Source organism: Oryx dammah, unplaced genomic scaffold, assembly GCF_014754425.2.
Source record: "Oryx dammah isolate SB20612 unplaced genomic scaffold, SCBI_Odam_1.1 HiC_scaffold_29, whole genome shotgun sequence".
Taxonomy (NCBI): domain Eukaryota; kingdom Metazoa; phylum Chordata; class Mammalia; order Artiodactyla; family Bovidae; genus Oryx; species Oryx dammah.
Genome location: NW_024070213.1, coordinates 82,111,580 through 82,129,047, shown reverse-complemented (window position 1 = coordinate 82,129,047; position 17,468 = coordinate 82,111,580). Strand labels below are relative to the sequence as shown.

Sequence of the window (17,468 nt, the reverse complement as noted above, 5' to 3'; positions counted from 1 at the left end):
ATTCTCCTTCTTTTTATCATCATTGCCACAAACCCAGCCCAAACTCCTGACTGAATTACTTTAATCATCTCCAATCATAGTCTTCTCCAACTCTTAGCATAGCCTTCTTATCACAGAAGTGGTCTTTTTAAATGCAAATTGGAGACCATTCCTCATTGCTTTTTAAAAACTGACATACAACGTTCTGTTTTAGGGTACAGACATAACGATTTGATATAGGGATATACTGCAAAATTATTACCATGATAACTTTAGTTAACATCTATCATCACACATAGTTACGATTTTTTTCCCCTTATGCTGCTGCTGCTGCTGCTGCACCTCATTAATGACAAAGTCCAAAATCCCGGGTGCTGCATACAAGACACAATCTGGCCCCAGCCTACATCTCTAGTCTAATGACAACATAGGTCTTACTTTTCCCTATGAACTCTCTCCCCTCATTGCAACCTTCTTTAATAGATAACTCACACTCACTGTTTTATACAAGGCTATCGTATAGGTTTTACCCATCTGAACTTGAAAGCATTCAAGTTCTTTTTTTGGACCAGATTTCAGCATAGGCCAAGGTGGTTCTTTAAGGAATGACAGCTCTGTAGCAAAATGGCTGAGACTCAGTGCATTGTCAATTATTAGTTTTTTTTTTTCCCATAAATATCAGTAGCTTTTAAAAGCTACTTGGGCTTCCCTGGTGGCTCAGATGGTAAAGAATCCACCTGTGATGCCAGAGACCTGGGTTAGATCCCTGGGTTGGGAAGATCCCCTGGAGGTGGGCATGGCAACCCACTCCGGTATTCTTGCCTGGAATATCCGTATGGACGGAACCTGGAGGGGTACAGTCCATGGGGTCACAAAGAGTTGGACACAACTAAGCGAATAAGCACAATAGCTCCTTAAGCAAATTAAGGAATACAGAGCCATTCCCATAACCTCACTACCACCACATGTGAAAGCAAGAGTCAGACTGAATTCTACAACACACTTAAACATTTATGTGCAGGCAGGTACAGAGACAGTCACAGTATGTTTTGGAAGCTCAGTGATGGCAGCTCTTGACCCTTTCAATTTCACATTCTCTAAGAGAGATTTACTTGAGGAAATGTGACAGTGTTCTAGTCCTGGGATGCTGCTAATCTTAGCTGAGTTTGGGCAATACGTTCTCTAAGTTAGTGGCTGAAGACAAGACTGGTTCAGAATTAAGCCTTACACTCCATTGTGGAGGTTACAGGCTTTCATGTAAAGGTGTAAAGGATTCCCTCCACATCTTAAACACTTGCTTATTGATCTCCTGAAAAATAATTTGTGATGTCCATTGTACTAACTAAAAAAGGTCTGGTGTTAATTGAAGATAAAGATAAATGTTGGGAAAGGCAGTCTTTCATCCCCCACTTGGCTGCATAACAATGGGCCTGGGACCTGGAGTACTTCTTTCCCAGGAGAGAAAGAGCCCACTCAGCCTGTGCTGGGCTCATTGCCTCTCTTGGCTCCATCAAACGGCCCCATCTCTTTTTAACCTTCAGCCTCTTGTCCTTAGCACCTCTTTTTTATCATCATATAGACATAGTCATCTCTTCTTTTAACCCATGACTTTCTTTAGCTTTTCCTCATGTTTCTTCAATCTCTACTTTCCTATTTTCTATGGACCCTCAATCATTCACAAACAGGCTTCTGCCTCTCTTTGCTCTCCATGTAAAGCCTCTTGCCCAAGTCACTTAGAATCAAGTTATTTTTTTGGTTTGAAGCAAAGAGTTCAAGTTTACAGAGCTGCATATTAACTAAGGTAGGTGAGGATTTGCTGTGGAAATCAAATCTTTAAATTTTAAAGGTATTACATAATAAAGATTGATTTTTTTTTTTTTTTTTGCTTAGTAAAAGAATCCACCTACCAATGCAGGAGATGCTGGTTCAATCCTTGAGTCAGGAAGATCCCCTGGAGGAGGAAATGGCAACCCACTCCAGTATTCTTGCCTTGATAATCCCACAGACATAGGAGCCTGGTGGGCTACCGTCCAAAGGATTGCAAAGAGTCAGACACAACTGAGCACACTAGCACACACGCTAGGTTTGTCATAGCTTTCCTTCCAAGGAGCAAGCATTTTTTAATTTCATGGCTGCAGTCACTGTCTGCAGTGATTTTAGAGCCCAAGAGAATCTGTCACTGCTTCCACTTTTCCCCCTTCTGTTTGCCATGAAGGCATGTGACCAGATGCCATGATCTTAGTCTTTTTTTTAATGTTGAGTTTCAATCCAGCTTTAATGCATTAAACACTGGATAAACGGTGGCTATGATATGGGAATGGTGGTGATGATGTAATCTCTCTATTCCTTGCTAATTTCAAAGGTTACTGCTTCACACCCTATTTCCAACCACTGTTCACTTTTAAGACTCAAAGTAGAGGAGACTTCTGGAAGTTTTCTCACACTTTTCCCTCCAAATTTCAAGTCCTTTTTCAGATGTCATTTGTTTTTCCGACTCACTAGGCTGTGAATTATTAATACAAAGCAAGGACTAGATCTTTCTCTTCTCTATATATTCCCAGGACCACCACTAGGGCTCAATATACATGAAATGAAGTGAAGTGAAGTGAAGTCGCTCAGTCGTGTCCGACTCTTTGCGACCCCATGGACTGCAGCCTATCAGGCTCCTCCATCCATGGGATTTTCCAGGCAAGAGTGTTGGAGTGGATTGCCATTGCCTTCTTCAATACATGAAATGCTCTGACTCAATCAGTAAGTGAATGAATATTAGTAATATGCAACGGCAATCCACTCCAGTACTCTTGCCTGGAAAATCCCATGGACGAAGGAGCCTGGTAGGCTGCAGTCCATGGAGTCACTAAGAGCTGGACATGACTGAGCGACTTCACTTTCACTTTTCACTTTCATGCACTGGAGAAGGAAATGGCAACCCACTCCAGTGTTCTTGCCAGGAGAATCCCAGGGATGGGGGAGCCTGGTGGGCTGCCGTCTATGGGGTCACGCAGAGTTGGACACGACTGAAGGGACTTAGCAGCAGCAACCAGGCTTGCCAGTAATCTCTCTCTCATTTGGCAACACGTGGGGCTGTGGGCCTTTAAAAATCTTTGGACATACCAAATGTAAATGAAACACAAATCAACCGGGTGAATTTTCAAGAAGAAATCTATGTAACAAATCTGGCCAACATTTTAGGGACAAAATTATTCTCAGGGTAAAAAGTAAAACAATACATGTGATCCCAAACTTTGAAGACATCCTTTAAAAACCACATTTTAAATAAATGCATCTAAATTTGCACAGGAGAGAGGCAGTGGGAAGTATGAATTGACAGAAGTCACAGTTTGAACTTATTATTAACAAGGTAAGATAGTTTCCAAAATGAAGCTGCCTTGTGGTTAACTAGAACATTTAAAGACACGCAAGCTTTTTTCATCTGTCCAGTCTCTATTTAGCAGACTGTTAATAAATTGAAAAATAACCACATTTCTAGGAAAAAAAAAAAGAGTAGCTGTAATCCTAAGGAATTCAGAGTTCTCACCCTGGTCTCTCTGAAGGGTCCCTGGCCACCTTTGCTTTGGTGGCGGCTTTCTTCCTGGAATTTTGACCCAAGCACCTGTTATTTGCCATTTAATCAACTCCAACTAAGATCCCCTTTCCTAAATCAAAATTTATTAGATCACCTCTTCTAAAGTGACTCCTAAGTCAAATCTTACCAAAAAAGTGACTGGAAATGAATTGCTGGAAACTGAGAAATTTTGTTAAGGGTCTTCCAAAAAAAACCTCATTTCCTTTCCTCTTAAAAACAAACAGGGGCCACATTTCATACACAAACAACGCCTTCTTTAAAACGTGTCTTTTCATGGGCACGTCTCAGTAACACGTGTGACTTTCTCTGATGGTTATACCCCTCCAGGACACTAGTGACTCCCATTCACGTGTCACGAGTCACTGGTGGCCCCGAAGTGACGTCAACCCCGGAGAGCCAGGGGTCGTCCAACAGGTGGTCTGCCGAGCGCTCTCCAAATGTGAGCGCCTCCCGCGCTCTGTGCCCGGCTCCAAGCTCCCCTAGGGCTGCGCAGGCTCGCGGACTATGGCCGGGATGCCGTCGCCCCCGCACCCCTCCTCCTCCCGCTACGCGTCCCCTCCCCTCGCCAAAGCTCGGACTCTCGGGTTGCCCTTATTGTTGGCCGCGTCTGTCACTTTGTGGGCTGGGTGACACGAATGGATGGGTTGGACACACCTTCCAGCCTACTAGGAAAAAAAAAAAAAAGTCCGGATCTGCAGAGACAGCGGGAGGGACTCCCCCAGCGTCCTCAGAGCCTACGCCGCAGACGGGGGAAAAGCACAGCCCCCCTCCCACACTCACTCCTCCCGCCTTTAAGAAAACAACGCTCAGCGCAAATAAATAATATCGTCCCCAGCCCGCCAGGGTCCCCGGTGCCCTCGCCTCCTCTGCCGGCTGAGCGTGCTCCAGCGCGGCGGGAGGCGAGCGCGCAGAGGCCCCGGCGCGCATCATGCTCCCCAGCGCCGTGGCGGCCCACGCCGGCGCCTACTGGGACGTGGTGGCTTCCTCCTCGCTCCTGAACTTCCCGGCTGCGCCGGGCTTTGGCAACCTGGGCAAGAGTTTCCTGATCGAGAACTTGCTGCGGGCCGGGGGCGCCCCGCCGCTCGGACTACCGCCGCCCCAGCACCACGGCTCGGCAGCGGCTCTCGGCGCGGGCGCGCAGGTCCGGCCCCTGCCGGCCAGCCCGGTTCCCCTCAAGTTGTGCCCGGCGCCAGAACCAGTCAGCCCCGGCGGGGCGCCCTACGGCACACGGTGGGCGTTTCAAGTGCTCAGCCCCTCGGCGGACGGCGCCCGGCTGCCGGGCCGGGCTCCGGGGGACCCGGACTGTGCCTTCCAGCCACCAGCCCCAGGTGAGCCCGTCCTCCCCTCCCCAGCCGCGCGCTGCGCCTCCCGGGCCGCGGGCCCACCCGCCCCAGTGCTCAGGAATCCGCCCGGGCTTCGAGCTTCCGAGAGCATCAGTGGAGATGCGGCCTCGGGAGTGAGGAGCGGACCGCCGCTAATCGTGACGTTCCTCCCCATCTCATCCCACCAGCTTCCTCTTCCCCTCTTCTTTCTACAAGTGGTAGGGCTACCTTGAATTTCAGGCCTTTCAGGAGAAATCCTGAAGTCACCTCAGGCCTTAGCCGAAAGCTCAGCCCCGCTCCCGAGATCTCTGGGCTCGCTGGACCAATTCCACTGGGTTTCCAAAATTCAGCGTCTCTACCCGCCCGCTTCTGTCTCGGAGGCGGAGAGATACCCGCTCCCTGGAAAGTTCTTGGCTTGAAGAGCCTCGCGCTCCCGCTTTGGGGGCTTTTGCCTCTCAAACCTTAGCGTCGGTCGGGGCGGTTGGAGAACACGCGCAAAGATCTTTGGAAAAAGAGTTGCGCCAAGTTTTGGCTTTCTCCACTCTTAAATTTTGGATCGCTAAGACGCAAGAAAATCGACGCCGGCTTTTTCTTCCGGCTGAGCTAGAACAGTTGAATTGGCGCCTGGAGTAGGATGTTCATCAAATAAATGAGAATTTAGCCCAGCTGTTTTGGTTTGCTTGTTTTAATTCCCGCATAAAACCGAAGTGTTGTGACTGGGAAGAGAATGCGGACAGTTTAATTCTATGTTAGCTAAAACTTACGGAGGGGCTGCCGAAGTTGGCCTTGAGAAAGGGAAAAAGCGTCTTAGTGACTCAAAAGCTGAGATCCAGTCGGATTAATTTTTTTTTTTTTGGCTGCGTCCTTAGACGATCTTAATTCATTCTTTTAATCCTGATGGGTTTGTCCAGAATGACTAATCGACGCTTTTTCAGCAGATTTCATTGTCCCAGCAAACTGCCAGATCAAATTTATTGCTAATGACTTTATAGAATTGAACATGTTTAGAACCTGTCCTGGTCTTTCAGTTTGAAATGGTTACTAACAGAATGGAACAAATATAATTATATGAGCACCGGTCTCATTCACACGGTGTAAAACCTAAATTCTAAGCAGCATTTTTGCACCCTGGGAGAGGTACAAATACAGTTAAAGGCAAAGTTTATGTGCCTTGGAAATCTGGGCCACTCTCTCCTTTTTGAAGTATTTGGAAAATTAGAAACGTATATAGCAGGTCCGTTTAAACAAGCACTAGTAAATAGTGTCTCATAAAAGTAACATTTTCAAGAAAATTTAGTGATTTCTGTGGTTTCTGATGGCTTGGCATTATGTTCATAGAAGTCACTTTTCAAGGATTCTTAAGTTGCTCTTGATCATGATTGGCTACTCCAAAAAGCTAATTTCAACCTTTGTAGATTTTACAAGTTAGATTTAAGTAAACCAAATGCAAAGCAAATACAGATATTTCAATAACTCTGAGAAATTATTTTGTATACCTGCTCTTTTCATTCAGAATATTGCAATTATTCAGTAAAGGGTATAACTACATTCTTTTTGGTTTCAAGAACATATTCATTCTGTACCCTTATTGAAACATCAAAATGCAAAAATGCTTTTTGGAATAATTGAGAATGTGAGAATTTAAATTTCACTTTGAAGTATTTTAATATAGCTCTAGGCCCATATATCTCCTAATATTTTATTCAGTCCTTATTGAAGATTTGATGCTTTCTGAGGTTAATTTTTATTTGAACAAATAACTTTTTATTTTAAAAAATCATTCTTGTAAAGAGTGCATTTAATTTTTGAAACTCGAAAAATATCTTAAGAAGAAAATTAAAACCCTGTAAATTTGTGCCCACGAATATACTTAAAAACACTTTTTAATAATTTGACAGAGAAAACAGTTTTGTGCATTTTTTAATAATTTGACAGAGAAAACAGTTTTGTGAGCACTGCTCCGGTTTTGTCCTTCCAAATGACAGATTCTTGTCCTGCCAAATGTTGTGGGAATTCTTTTGTACTGTGTAGAGTTATGAAGTTATAATGAGTGCTGACAATGTTCGCTATCACCTGAAAATTAGATGAGGATGAAATAGTGATTGACGTTCTATAAAGAGTAGACAGGAGATTTAGAAAAGGTACTGTTTTTAGAACGATAACAGTATTTCTTTCTGAAACATCAGTGAACAACCGGTTCTGATCTTCTGTGTATTAACTTAGTGGATCACCGAATGTGACTTTTAATGATTTCAGTGTATTGATTACCCGTTTTTTCCCTCAACCTTAATTTGTTGAATGCACTAGTCTAAATATTGAGTAAGAAAGCCTCAGAGTTGTTTTTAAGTGCATTGGTGAAAGACAGCACCATTTAACTAGGGGATTTATGCCACTGCATGCATTTCTGCTTCATTATTTCTGTTACCCACTATTAATTATACCATATAGTTCATTCATTCAGCAAATGCTTACTGACTGTCTCCCATGTGTCCAGACTTTGTTCCAGGCCATTGGGATAATCAGGGAACAAAACAGATGACCGTCTCTGCCCCTGTGGAGCTTACAGTCCATGTTCTGTCCTACTTTATGGTTTACCAAGCATTTTCATAATTGTTAGCTGCTTTAATCCTCATAATAGGCCAATTTTTTCTACAATGATTATTCCACCTGCTAACTTTTTTTTGTCTGAAGTATCAATTTAAAAACCTGTGATCTTGTGAAAAAGAAAAATATTGCCCCAAATTCTGTGATCTTGTGAAAGAGAAAACTATTGCCCCAAATATTCCTTACACTAGTTTTTCACTGAATAGGAACTAATGAGGGCTTATGGGATAACCAATTACATGTATCTTCATAATAAATCAAATTGGGATGCTATATCTGAGCCCATAGGAAATTGGTCTTTCCCTTCGTCTCGTTATGTGTCTGAAAGATGTGACAGTTAAACAGTAACACAGATTTACAGATTATGAATGAAATTTAGCTGTCTGTGCTTCATTCGTAAAAATCGGCAAGTCTTTAAGTATTTAGAGTTAAAAAAAAAGGAACACTCCATAGCTATATGTTGTCAAGTTGTGTATATAGAGTAGTTTAAAAACTTTAAAAATCAGAGCACATTCTCCAAGATTTGGGAGGGGCATGTTTAATGTGATAACAGGTAGTGAGTAGATTCACCTACAGACGTTGTATGTGAAAAAGAAGCTTGGATGTCATAGTGTATTGGTGGAAATCAGGTTTGTCAAGTAAATCCTAATAATCATCAGAGATCCTTCCCCAGAAGTTCGTTAATGTCATCATTTGATGGCTATTGTACTAGATTCAGATATCCATGCTTTTGTATGTTAAAGAAGGTCTTGAAAATGTAAAAATCTGAACAATTTAAAATTTCTTTTAGTTATGCAACCTATTTTCTTCAAAGTGGAACAAATAGCCTTGCTTTTCAGTGACATTTGTTATTTTAAACATTTTAGATAATGTTTGAAATAAAGATAATTTCCTGAATGTAATTTAGTGATTATTAAATCTACTTCTTGTGCTGCATATAAAAGGATTAGCAAGCAATTTTTTATTCTGAAGAGTTGAGTTAAACTGTCCTTTTTTTAAAAGTAATTTTGTCCAGTAGGTTGTACCATATAGTAGGACAAGCGTAGAATCAGATCCATCTTATTTTTTCTGGTACTGTTAAGTTTCTTATTACTATTAATACCTCATGTGCACTCTGATTTTCTTGTCCATCTCACAGTCCCAGCTACTATTTACTTATTAATCTTGACTCTGTCTTAAACTACCCACACTTGTATTTTGTGTCCCAACTGGTAGTTTTTTTCCGTTTTCCCTGAGATATAGTGAAAATGTGACATAAAATAGCTTCTCTTACGCCTTAGGCACTTTGAGGAGGGAAGAGAAAATGGAGCATCTTGTATTCTAGGTGAGGATTCCAGTCCAGCTGAACATTTTGTGATCTAAGTTATGAAGCTAGAGTTTGTTATTTATTTGAGCTAATGCTACGTTCTAGCTTTGTTTTGGCAAACTAAAATCATGGCATCTTGACTGTTGATAATGCTGACCCAGAACCAAGACAAAGGCAAGGGGGGACCCAGAAGAGGATAACGATGGGGCCCATGCTAGTAGTTCCTTGCTCAGACCATCACCCTAAAACATCCTTTGGTGGAACTGTAGATAATACCCAACAATATTCTTATTACACTTGTGTTTTTTAAATAAGCTGCTTAACATATTTGGATTTATATTAACATATTAATAACTTTTGCATAGTTTATAAGGAATCAGCTCTGAATAAATTGCTGTATGGTCCCAAACTTCATAACCTTCTTCAGGTTCAGGAAGGTTTTGCAGTTCAGAGGACCAGTTGAACTAATAGACAGTCTTTTTACTTCCCGTTTTGGATTGAGAAAACCACACTGCCTCTATGTCTTGAGCTGGAATTACAAAATGGTAGCAATTTATGTGCATCTTATTTGCCTCTGACATTAGTATCTGTCCCTCTCCCAGTCACTAAAACATGCTTCTCTACTTTGTTTTAAAAGCAAGAAATCTCAATCTGTTCACATGTATTGAAGCTTTGTTATTGAGGTTTAATAATAAAACAGGAGTAAATCCAGGAGGCAAGTAGGAACATTTTAGAATTTTCCCTTTACCTCTTACTCACGTTAGGGATTTGGGGATTATTTTAAGAGGCACAGTGGTTTGAATGCCCAGAAAATTGTGTACGGATTTAAGCAGAAGTAATCAGAGGATCTAGAGAGTTCAGAGTCATCAGGATGCCAAAGGGTGCTAAATGTTGTTATATGTTGCAGATGTATGACACCATATGTTCTGGACAGTTTAAAGGAATTGTCAACCGTGATTTTAGCTATGTTTGTTTACCATCAGTGTGGCTCAGATACTGAACCCAACACTGTACATTAGAGTCCGGTGTATTGCTCTTGGAGTGTGCCACCTCCTTTCTCTCCTTGTGCCCAGCATAAATAGTCTCTTTTTGCTGTACAAAAACATCTCATGGGTAGTTTTGTCATTGGACAGTGATAGAAATTGTAGCAACTCGAAAGTAAGGGAACCAATATAGGTAATAGCTGCACTGGTAAAATACTTTGAGCTTCTTTGCTATGAAAGTTTTTACAGAAGCAAAAATGTTATCATCTTTCAGATATTTAAACAAATGTGTTCTTATGTTAGAATTGGGAGGTAAATACCGTATTTACTCTTCAGCCTACTTTCCGCCATCCTATTTCCTTTGTTGATATCATCCATAACTTTTGAATCTATCTTATTCTATCTTTTGGGGAGATTTGATTTGTGGTTCTTAAAAATAGTGTTTGTCCACTTAATCATGGGCTAACAGAGGCACCAAATAAAGTTTTTTTTTTTTACCTTATTACTGTGAATTTTTTCCACAGTGAAGGTACATAATTTTTAACTCAGTTAAAGAACTTTGTTTTCATTCAAATACACCTGGACTCTGTCAGAAACAAAAAGGCAAATTGTAAAAAGAAACAGCATGATTTCTATGTAGGAATGCTTGTTAGAATTTCTCCTTCTTTAAGACTTCATTAGATCATGCTTCCATTTTACACTCTTAGTAAAAAATTGGATTTTTGCCTTAATGTCTAATGTGCTTACCAGACCCTTGTATATTTTATTCCAAAATATTTTTATTTTACTTTCAGTAATGTTTCCACTTTTAATGAAATCTCTCCCTTTCATTCCTTTTAGCCTCCAGTCAGTACCTGATTTGGCAATGCTGAGTGATTCATCACTTTTATATAAAGTTACCATAACTGATTTTATTTTTAATAGCATTATTCATTTTGTCAGCCAGCTATTAGTTGGGAATATTTCAGGGGCACACTCTTTTTGTGAGTTATATGAACAGTAAACTTAAGGCACTAAAATTCTCTCTGAAGTCAGAGATCAAAAAGTCTCTATAAGTTTTTAAACTTTTGTTTAAGAATCAAAGCATCTGGGAAAAGGAAAGGGAAAAGAAATCAGGTCTTTTTTCTATATATTGCTAAAATATTTAATTGCCTTCTTGTTCTTAAATATTCCAAAGATGAACTCGGTTTTTCCCTTTTCTTTCACATGTTCAGACACCATGCATGCCATAGCTACCTTGATTTCATTAATTCTGTGGCCATCAGAAATAGCATGTACAATATATACATGCCTAACAGTCCTCTTCTTGCTTGGAGAATCCTGTGGACAGAGGGGCCTGCCAGGCTACAGTCCATGGAGTCGCAAGAGTTGGATGCAACTAAGCACACACAGCATAGCAGTCCTCTGGAGAGTGCTCAAAATTTCTTGTTCCTTAAAAATTTAAATCTCTAATACTTTTAAAATTAAATTATATGAAGGAAATAGCTATTCTTTGAGAAGATTTATGTGCATTATTACTCAGCCATTAAAAAGAATACATTTGAATCAGTTCTGATGAGGTGGATGAAACTGGAGCCGATTATACAGAGTGAAGTAAGCCAGAAAGAAAAACACCAATACAGTATACTAACGCATATATGTGGAATTTAGAAAGATGGTAACGATAACCCTGTATGCGAGACAGCAAAAGAGACACAGATGTATAGAACAGTCTTTTGGACTCTGTGGGAGAGGGAGAGGGTGGGATGATTTGGGAGAATGGCATTGAAACATGTATAATATCATATAAGAAACGAATCGCCAGTCCAGGTTCGATGCAGGATACAGGATGTTTGGGGCTGGTGCACTGGGATGACCCAGAGGTGGATGGTACAGGGAGGGAGGTGGGAGGGGGGTTCAGGATTGGGAACACGTGTACACCCGTGGCGGATTCATGTTGATGTATGGCAAAACCAATACAGTATTGTAAAGTAAAATAAAGTTAAAAAAAAAAAGGAAATAAAACCCATGAAGGCTGGTGAATTTTTTTAAAAGAGTTATTTATGTGGCTCCACTGGGTCTTTGCTGCTGCATGTGGCCTTTCTGTAGTTGTGGTGAGCTGAGGCTACTCTCTAGGTGCTGTGCGCAGGCTTCTCATTGCGGTGGCTTCTCTGGTGGAGCACGTGGACTCTAGAGCTTGTGGGCTCAGTAGTTGTGACGCACAGGCTTGTTTGCTCCAGGGCATGTGGGATCTTCCGGGACCAGGGATCACACCTGTGCTCCCTGCATTGGCAGGGGAATCTTAACCACTGGACCACCAGCAAAGCCCTGGTGAATTTTTTAATAGACTAATCTAGGACTAGATTGAGTTTAGGTGTGTTGACCTGTGCTGTGCTTAGTTGCTCAGTCGTGTCTGACTCTCTGCAGCCACATAGACGACAGCCCACCAGGCTCTTCTGACAATGGGGATTCTCCAGGCAAGAATATGGGAGTGGGTTACCATGCCCTCCTCCAGGGGATCTTCCCGACCCAGAGATTAAACCCAGGTCTCCCGAATTGCAGGCGGATTCTTTACCAGCTGAGCTACCAGGGAAGCCAGTATTGAACCTACTCTAGAGTTATATTGGGTCTGAAACCAAAAGACAGTCTGATCCTTCAAAGCAGGAAAAGAGTCATTTCTGTTTGCATGTTTCTTTTTTTTTAAATTTCTATAGGTGCTTTTGCACTACAGATTGAACAGATGCAGCAGAGACCACGTGACCTGCAAAGCCTAATGTATTTACTCTCTGGCCTTTTATAGCAAAAGTTTGCCAAAATTTTCTCCAAAGCAAAAATGCATACTGAGTCAATTTAAAAATAATATATAGTTTTCTGAGCTGGTTTTAGCAGCATTTCTTTAATTTTAAAACCTAGATTCAAGTCAGGATCTTTAAATGACTGATTATATAATCCTAAGCAATTCATGTAACTGCTTTGAGTCTCATTTCAAAAGGAGCACAGGTGATAGGCTCACCATGGGACTTTCAGCCACACATCTCAAAAGCCTGTTGGTAACATACAGGGAAAGATGTAAAAGACAGAGTTCCACCATTCCGCCATAAACAAAATGCATACTGGTAAAAGGGGTATTGCTGTATAGGAAACCATGTCAGCACTTAGAGGAACAATTGATTATTTTTGCTCACGGTTTGTTGGGCTGTCTAGGTTCAGCTGGTGGTTCTCACTTGGAATCTCATTGCAGTTAGAAGTCAGCTGTGGTCATCTGTGGGCTCAGCTGAGCTGGATGCCCAAGATGGATGTCCATGGACTCACATAGCAGACAAGGATGCTGGCTGTTTATGGGGTGCTCAAGTGTGAGCTGTTCTGGCATCCTTTGATGCTTGCAGTGAACTGTGATTTCAGGGTACCCCAGCTTGATGAGAAGCCAGACTCCAGACACTTGTTGGTGTTGTGAGGATAGCAGAGAAGGTGCCAGTGGGAGTGTCCAAACAACTGGTCGTTACCTCTTGCCACAACATATGACCACAGCAGGATCCTTCCATAGAGTCCCTTGTTATTCCACCACAGCTCATCCATCATAGTTAGGTGATTTTTTTTTTTAAGTTGCTCTGATTGTATCATCAAGTTTATCCCTATTTGACTATCAGATCAAATAAAAATATTCAGTTTGTCCTTTAAGATCTTCATTCTATCAGCTGCCTTTAGCTCCTCCAACCACATTCCTTTTTCAGTTATACATAAATATATATTTATATATATCTTGTTTCTCGTATTCTTTCCCATTACAGATTTTTATAAAACATTGAGTATATTTCCCAGTGAAGGTCCTTGTGGGTTATCTGTTTGTGGATAGTAGTATGTATCTGTTAATTCCAAGCTCCTGATTTATTCTTCCCTATTGCTATCCCCTTTGGTAACCATAAGTTTCTTTTCTATGTCTGTGAGACTATTTCTGTTTTGTAAATAACTTTGTATTATTTTTTTTAGATTGTACTTTTAAGTGATATTATATAATATTTGTCTTTGTCTGACTTCACTTAGTATGATAATCTCTAGGTCCATCCATGTTGCTGCAGATGGGATTATTTCATTCTTTTTAATGGCTGAGTAATATTCCAGTGTGTGTGTGTGTGTGTGTGTGTGTGTGTGTAGCAGCTGACTCTAGTATTCTTGCCTGGAAAATTCCATGGACAGAGGAGCCTGGCAGGCTACAGTCCATAGGGTTGCTCAGAGTCAGACACAACTGAAGCAACTTAGGACAACACACACACACACACATCTTATTTATCCATTCATCTGTCGGTGGACATTTAGGTTGCTTTCATGCCTTGGATTTAGTAAATAGTGCTGAAATGATTGTTGGGGTGTCCAACCACATTCTTAATGCTCACATCTTTCCTTGGTCCAGCAGTCAGGCTGATCTTAACCTGCCCTATGTGTCACCATCATCCTTGCCTTCTTTTATTTTTTTTTTCATGCCAGCTTTCTTTCCTGGAATGCCTTATTTCTCTTCTTATGCCATTCAGATACTTTCCCAGTCAAGTTTCCTTTTCCTGCTTAAAGCCTTCTTGACAGAGGCTTCCTGACAATACTCTTTTCTTTTTACTTGCTATTATGTTTTAGTGCAGGTCTGAACCATGCTGCTTCTTTTCATTTGTTGTCTTAGAATCAATCCCAAATTGTGTAATAATGGTAGGAATAAAGGCTAACATTTATTGAGGGCCTGCTGTGTGTCAGGCATTGTTTTGTGTTCTATTCAGTGGCCTCATGCTGACTATACATTGTAATCATGTGTGCAACTTTTGAAAAAATATTAATAGTATGTTGGGGGACCCACTCCTACCAGCCTGATTTAACCCAATTGCTGTGGGGTTCGGGCTCTGTACCTTTGAAAAGCACTCTAGATCGTTCTCATGTGTATTCAGGGTTGGCAAACAGTGGTTAGGGGAACACACGGTACTAATTTTTTTTAAGATCTTATGGCCATGGGAAATGCCTCAGATTTTATAGAACAAAATTGAATTTGGAGTATGGAAATATTTGTATTTCATTTATTTGATCAAATCTGTAAGTTATGGAACATTTAAGATTAGAAATTCTTCCAGGGAGGGAAGCTATCCTATTGTAATCTTTGTCATCCCAGCACACATGCATTACGTGGCACTTGATAGATAGTAAATATTATTTGCATGGGATTAAAAGGACAGAATCAAACAAGTAGACACTGCACTTGATTTATTTTCTCATGAACTGTACCAGAATATTAAGACCTTTGCTTTCTGTCTCTGAAATACTCAAAGCAAAAAAAAAAAAAAATGGACTTCTGTCATTTTTTGATGAGCAGAAAGGTAGAGGATGACTTAACTTGCTTTGTCTTGTGATGGAAGGCATGTTTGCATGTGGATCACATAAACGAATTACTTCCAGCTTGTGTGATAAAATAAATCATACCTTATTCAAAAAGTGATATTTCTTAGGTTTTATCACTCATGACAGATAGTTGTCATTCTTTAGAGATTTTTTTTTTTGGGGGGGGTCCTCTTAAGAGAGTCTGTTCAATTGTGTCATATGTAAAAGTCAGAAGTTTAGATTTCTTTATCCCCAGTACCCATATACCCAGCAATTGAAGGAGGTCATTAAAATCATCCTTTTGAAATTATTTAATTCCCTGTTATTCTTTCCCAGTGGTATGTTTTGATCCTTTGGTTGCCTTTGTAAGACATCTTGGAACCTTTTCTCTTTTTCTCATCCTTCTTCAAATGTTCTGCCCAGTCGGCATAGCATCATAGTGGTTCCTGAAATTTATTTGAAGGTTTTATTAGTGGTCTTTAAGATTCTTCTTTTGAAATGTCAGCCTGCATCAGTTAGTACCACAGTTTGCTATGACAATAAAAAGAATATGGTTTCACCCTATTTGATACACTCTGTTCTCCATTGGTAAAGAAAGTGAAAAAAAAAAAAAACGATAAAATGTTTTGCTTGCTTTCTAGACCACAGAATTTTGAAAATAATTTCTCTGTAACTAGGCTTGTAACCATCCTTGACTATGGGGTGCTTTTGTCACAGAACCATCTAGTTAGGTTTTAAAAAATCAGGCCAGTTCACTATTAAGTTGGCTCTAAGTTCCCATCTTAATTAAACATTCAAAATAATTAATAGTTTGATTCTGTGTTTTCAGATAAGTCAGAACATGTGATTAAGAAGTGAAAAGTTCACAAAGTTTTCTCTGAATAAGCTAGTTTAGTCATTTGGATTCAGACAGTTTTGTTCTAGAAATTTTAAATCATTTGTTTGTAACTTGAAACAGATTCCCACAGAACCCAGAAGGCAGATTTGTTGGCAGAATACAAAATTTGGAGTATCCTGAAGTGGTGTGCTCAGAGAACCTAGCATCTTGCTGCAGGACCCAACAGTGTGCATTCCCCCCACCCCCATGGGGAAAGCCATTGGTTTTTCTCTTATGGAAAGCTGGGGAGATACAGAAATGTCTGCCTCTTACTAAGTAACTGCCAGTATGTGTGCCTGACGTCCTCTCTCATGGCTAAGAACTATTAATACATATTATGCTAAAATACCTGTGTTTCCCTTGTCTGCTGAGAACAGTCATCATCACATCCAGATGCATGCCCATTTGAGGATGAATATTAATAAATGAAATAGCAAGTGTTAACTTCATAGCCAGTCTAGCGCCTATGTATACTAGGCATTCCTGTCATATATATTGTTTGGTAAGCTTAAAACAAATTGTTCCTAACATGATAAATGATAAAGTAACTGCATCTAGATTGCACTGATGGGCTTTGAAATGCATATCACGGTCTTGAAATTGCCTTGTTTTCTGCCCATTTCAGAGTATCTCCAAAGTAGTTCTTAAATGGTTTGCTAAAGTTTTAACATATCTGTTAACTTGTCACTTTGTTTTTTATCATACTTGAGTTTCCATTTTTTGCTCACTGCTTGTAAAAGTATGTGATTGACAAACATTAAAATGTAATATATATTTTTAATTTTTAATATATATTTTTATTTTTATTTTGTTTTAAATGGCTATTTCTTCACACCATTCAATATCCTGGCCATCACATACTCCGTTAGATTAATATTTGACTCATGTCCAAGTAGGAACACATAAAAAAATGGAGTACTTAATTGAAATTCCACAGTGATTTCCACATAAACCAGCTTAAACAAGATGTATTTATGTGCAGAAATTAGGAATCAACTAATCTTCTGTGTAAATATATGTGTGTCAATTAGGTGATTTTAAATGGTGAGAAAATACTTTACAAGGGAACTTTAAGGCTGGTTATATCACATGTAGTTTTTTAGCCACTATGGAGTTGCTACAGTAGACGTAGCAACTGTCATTTTGATTACAGATTTACTATATTAAGATAGAATAGTATGGCATTATATAAAAAACTGTTCAATTAAACTTTTTCTGGTTAAATTTAACACTAAGAGCCTATATCTCAGAACCTCATTTATCACAATTGAATTTAATTGAACACTTGTCTCAAATGAACCGTACTTTTTTTTTTTTTAATTGGAGGCTAATTACTTTACAATATTGTGGTGTTTTTTGCCATACATTCACATGAATCAGCCATGGGTGTATATGTGTTCCCCATCCTGGCCCTCCCTCCCACCCCCTTTCCCATCCCACCCCTCAGGGTCATCCCAGTGCACCAGCCCTGAGCACCTTGTCT

At 40.3% G+C, this 17,468-nt stretch overlaps 1 protein-coding gene across 1 annotated transcript in view; it reads left to right on the top strand.

The window, feature by feature from the left end:
- Positions 1 to 4,493: 4,493 nt before the first annotated feature.
- The window catches only part of LOC120857918 (homeobox protein DBX2), a 36,578-nt gene continuing 23,603 nt past the window's right edge, over positions 4,494 to 17,468 (top strand). The window contains exon 1 of the mRNA XM_040233812.1: positions 4,494 to 4,893. Coding sequence (XP_040089746.1) covers positions 4,494 to 4,893 — 400 coding nt within the window. The remainder of the gene's footprint in view (positions 4,894 to 17,468) is intronic.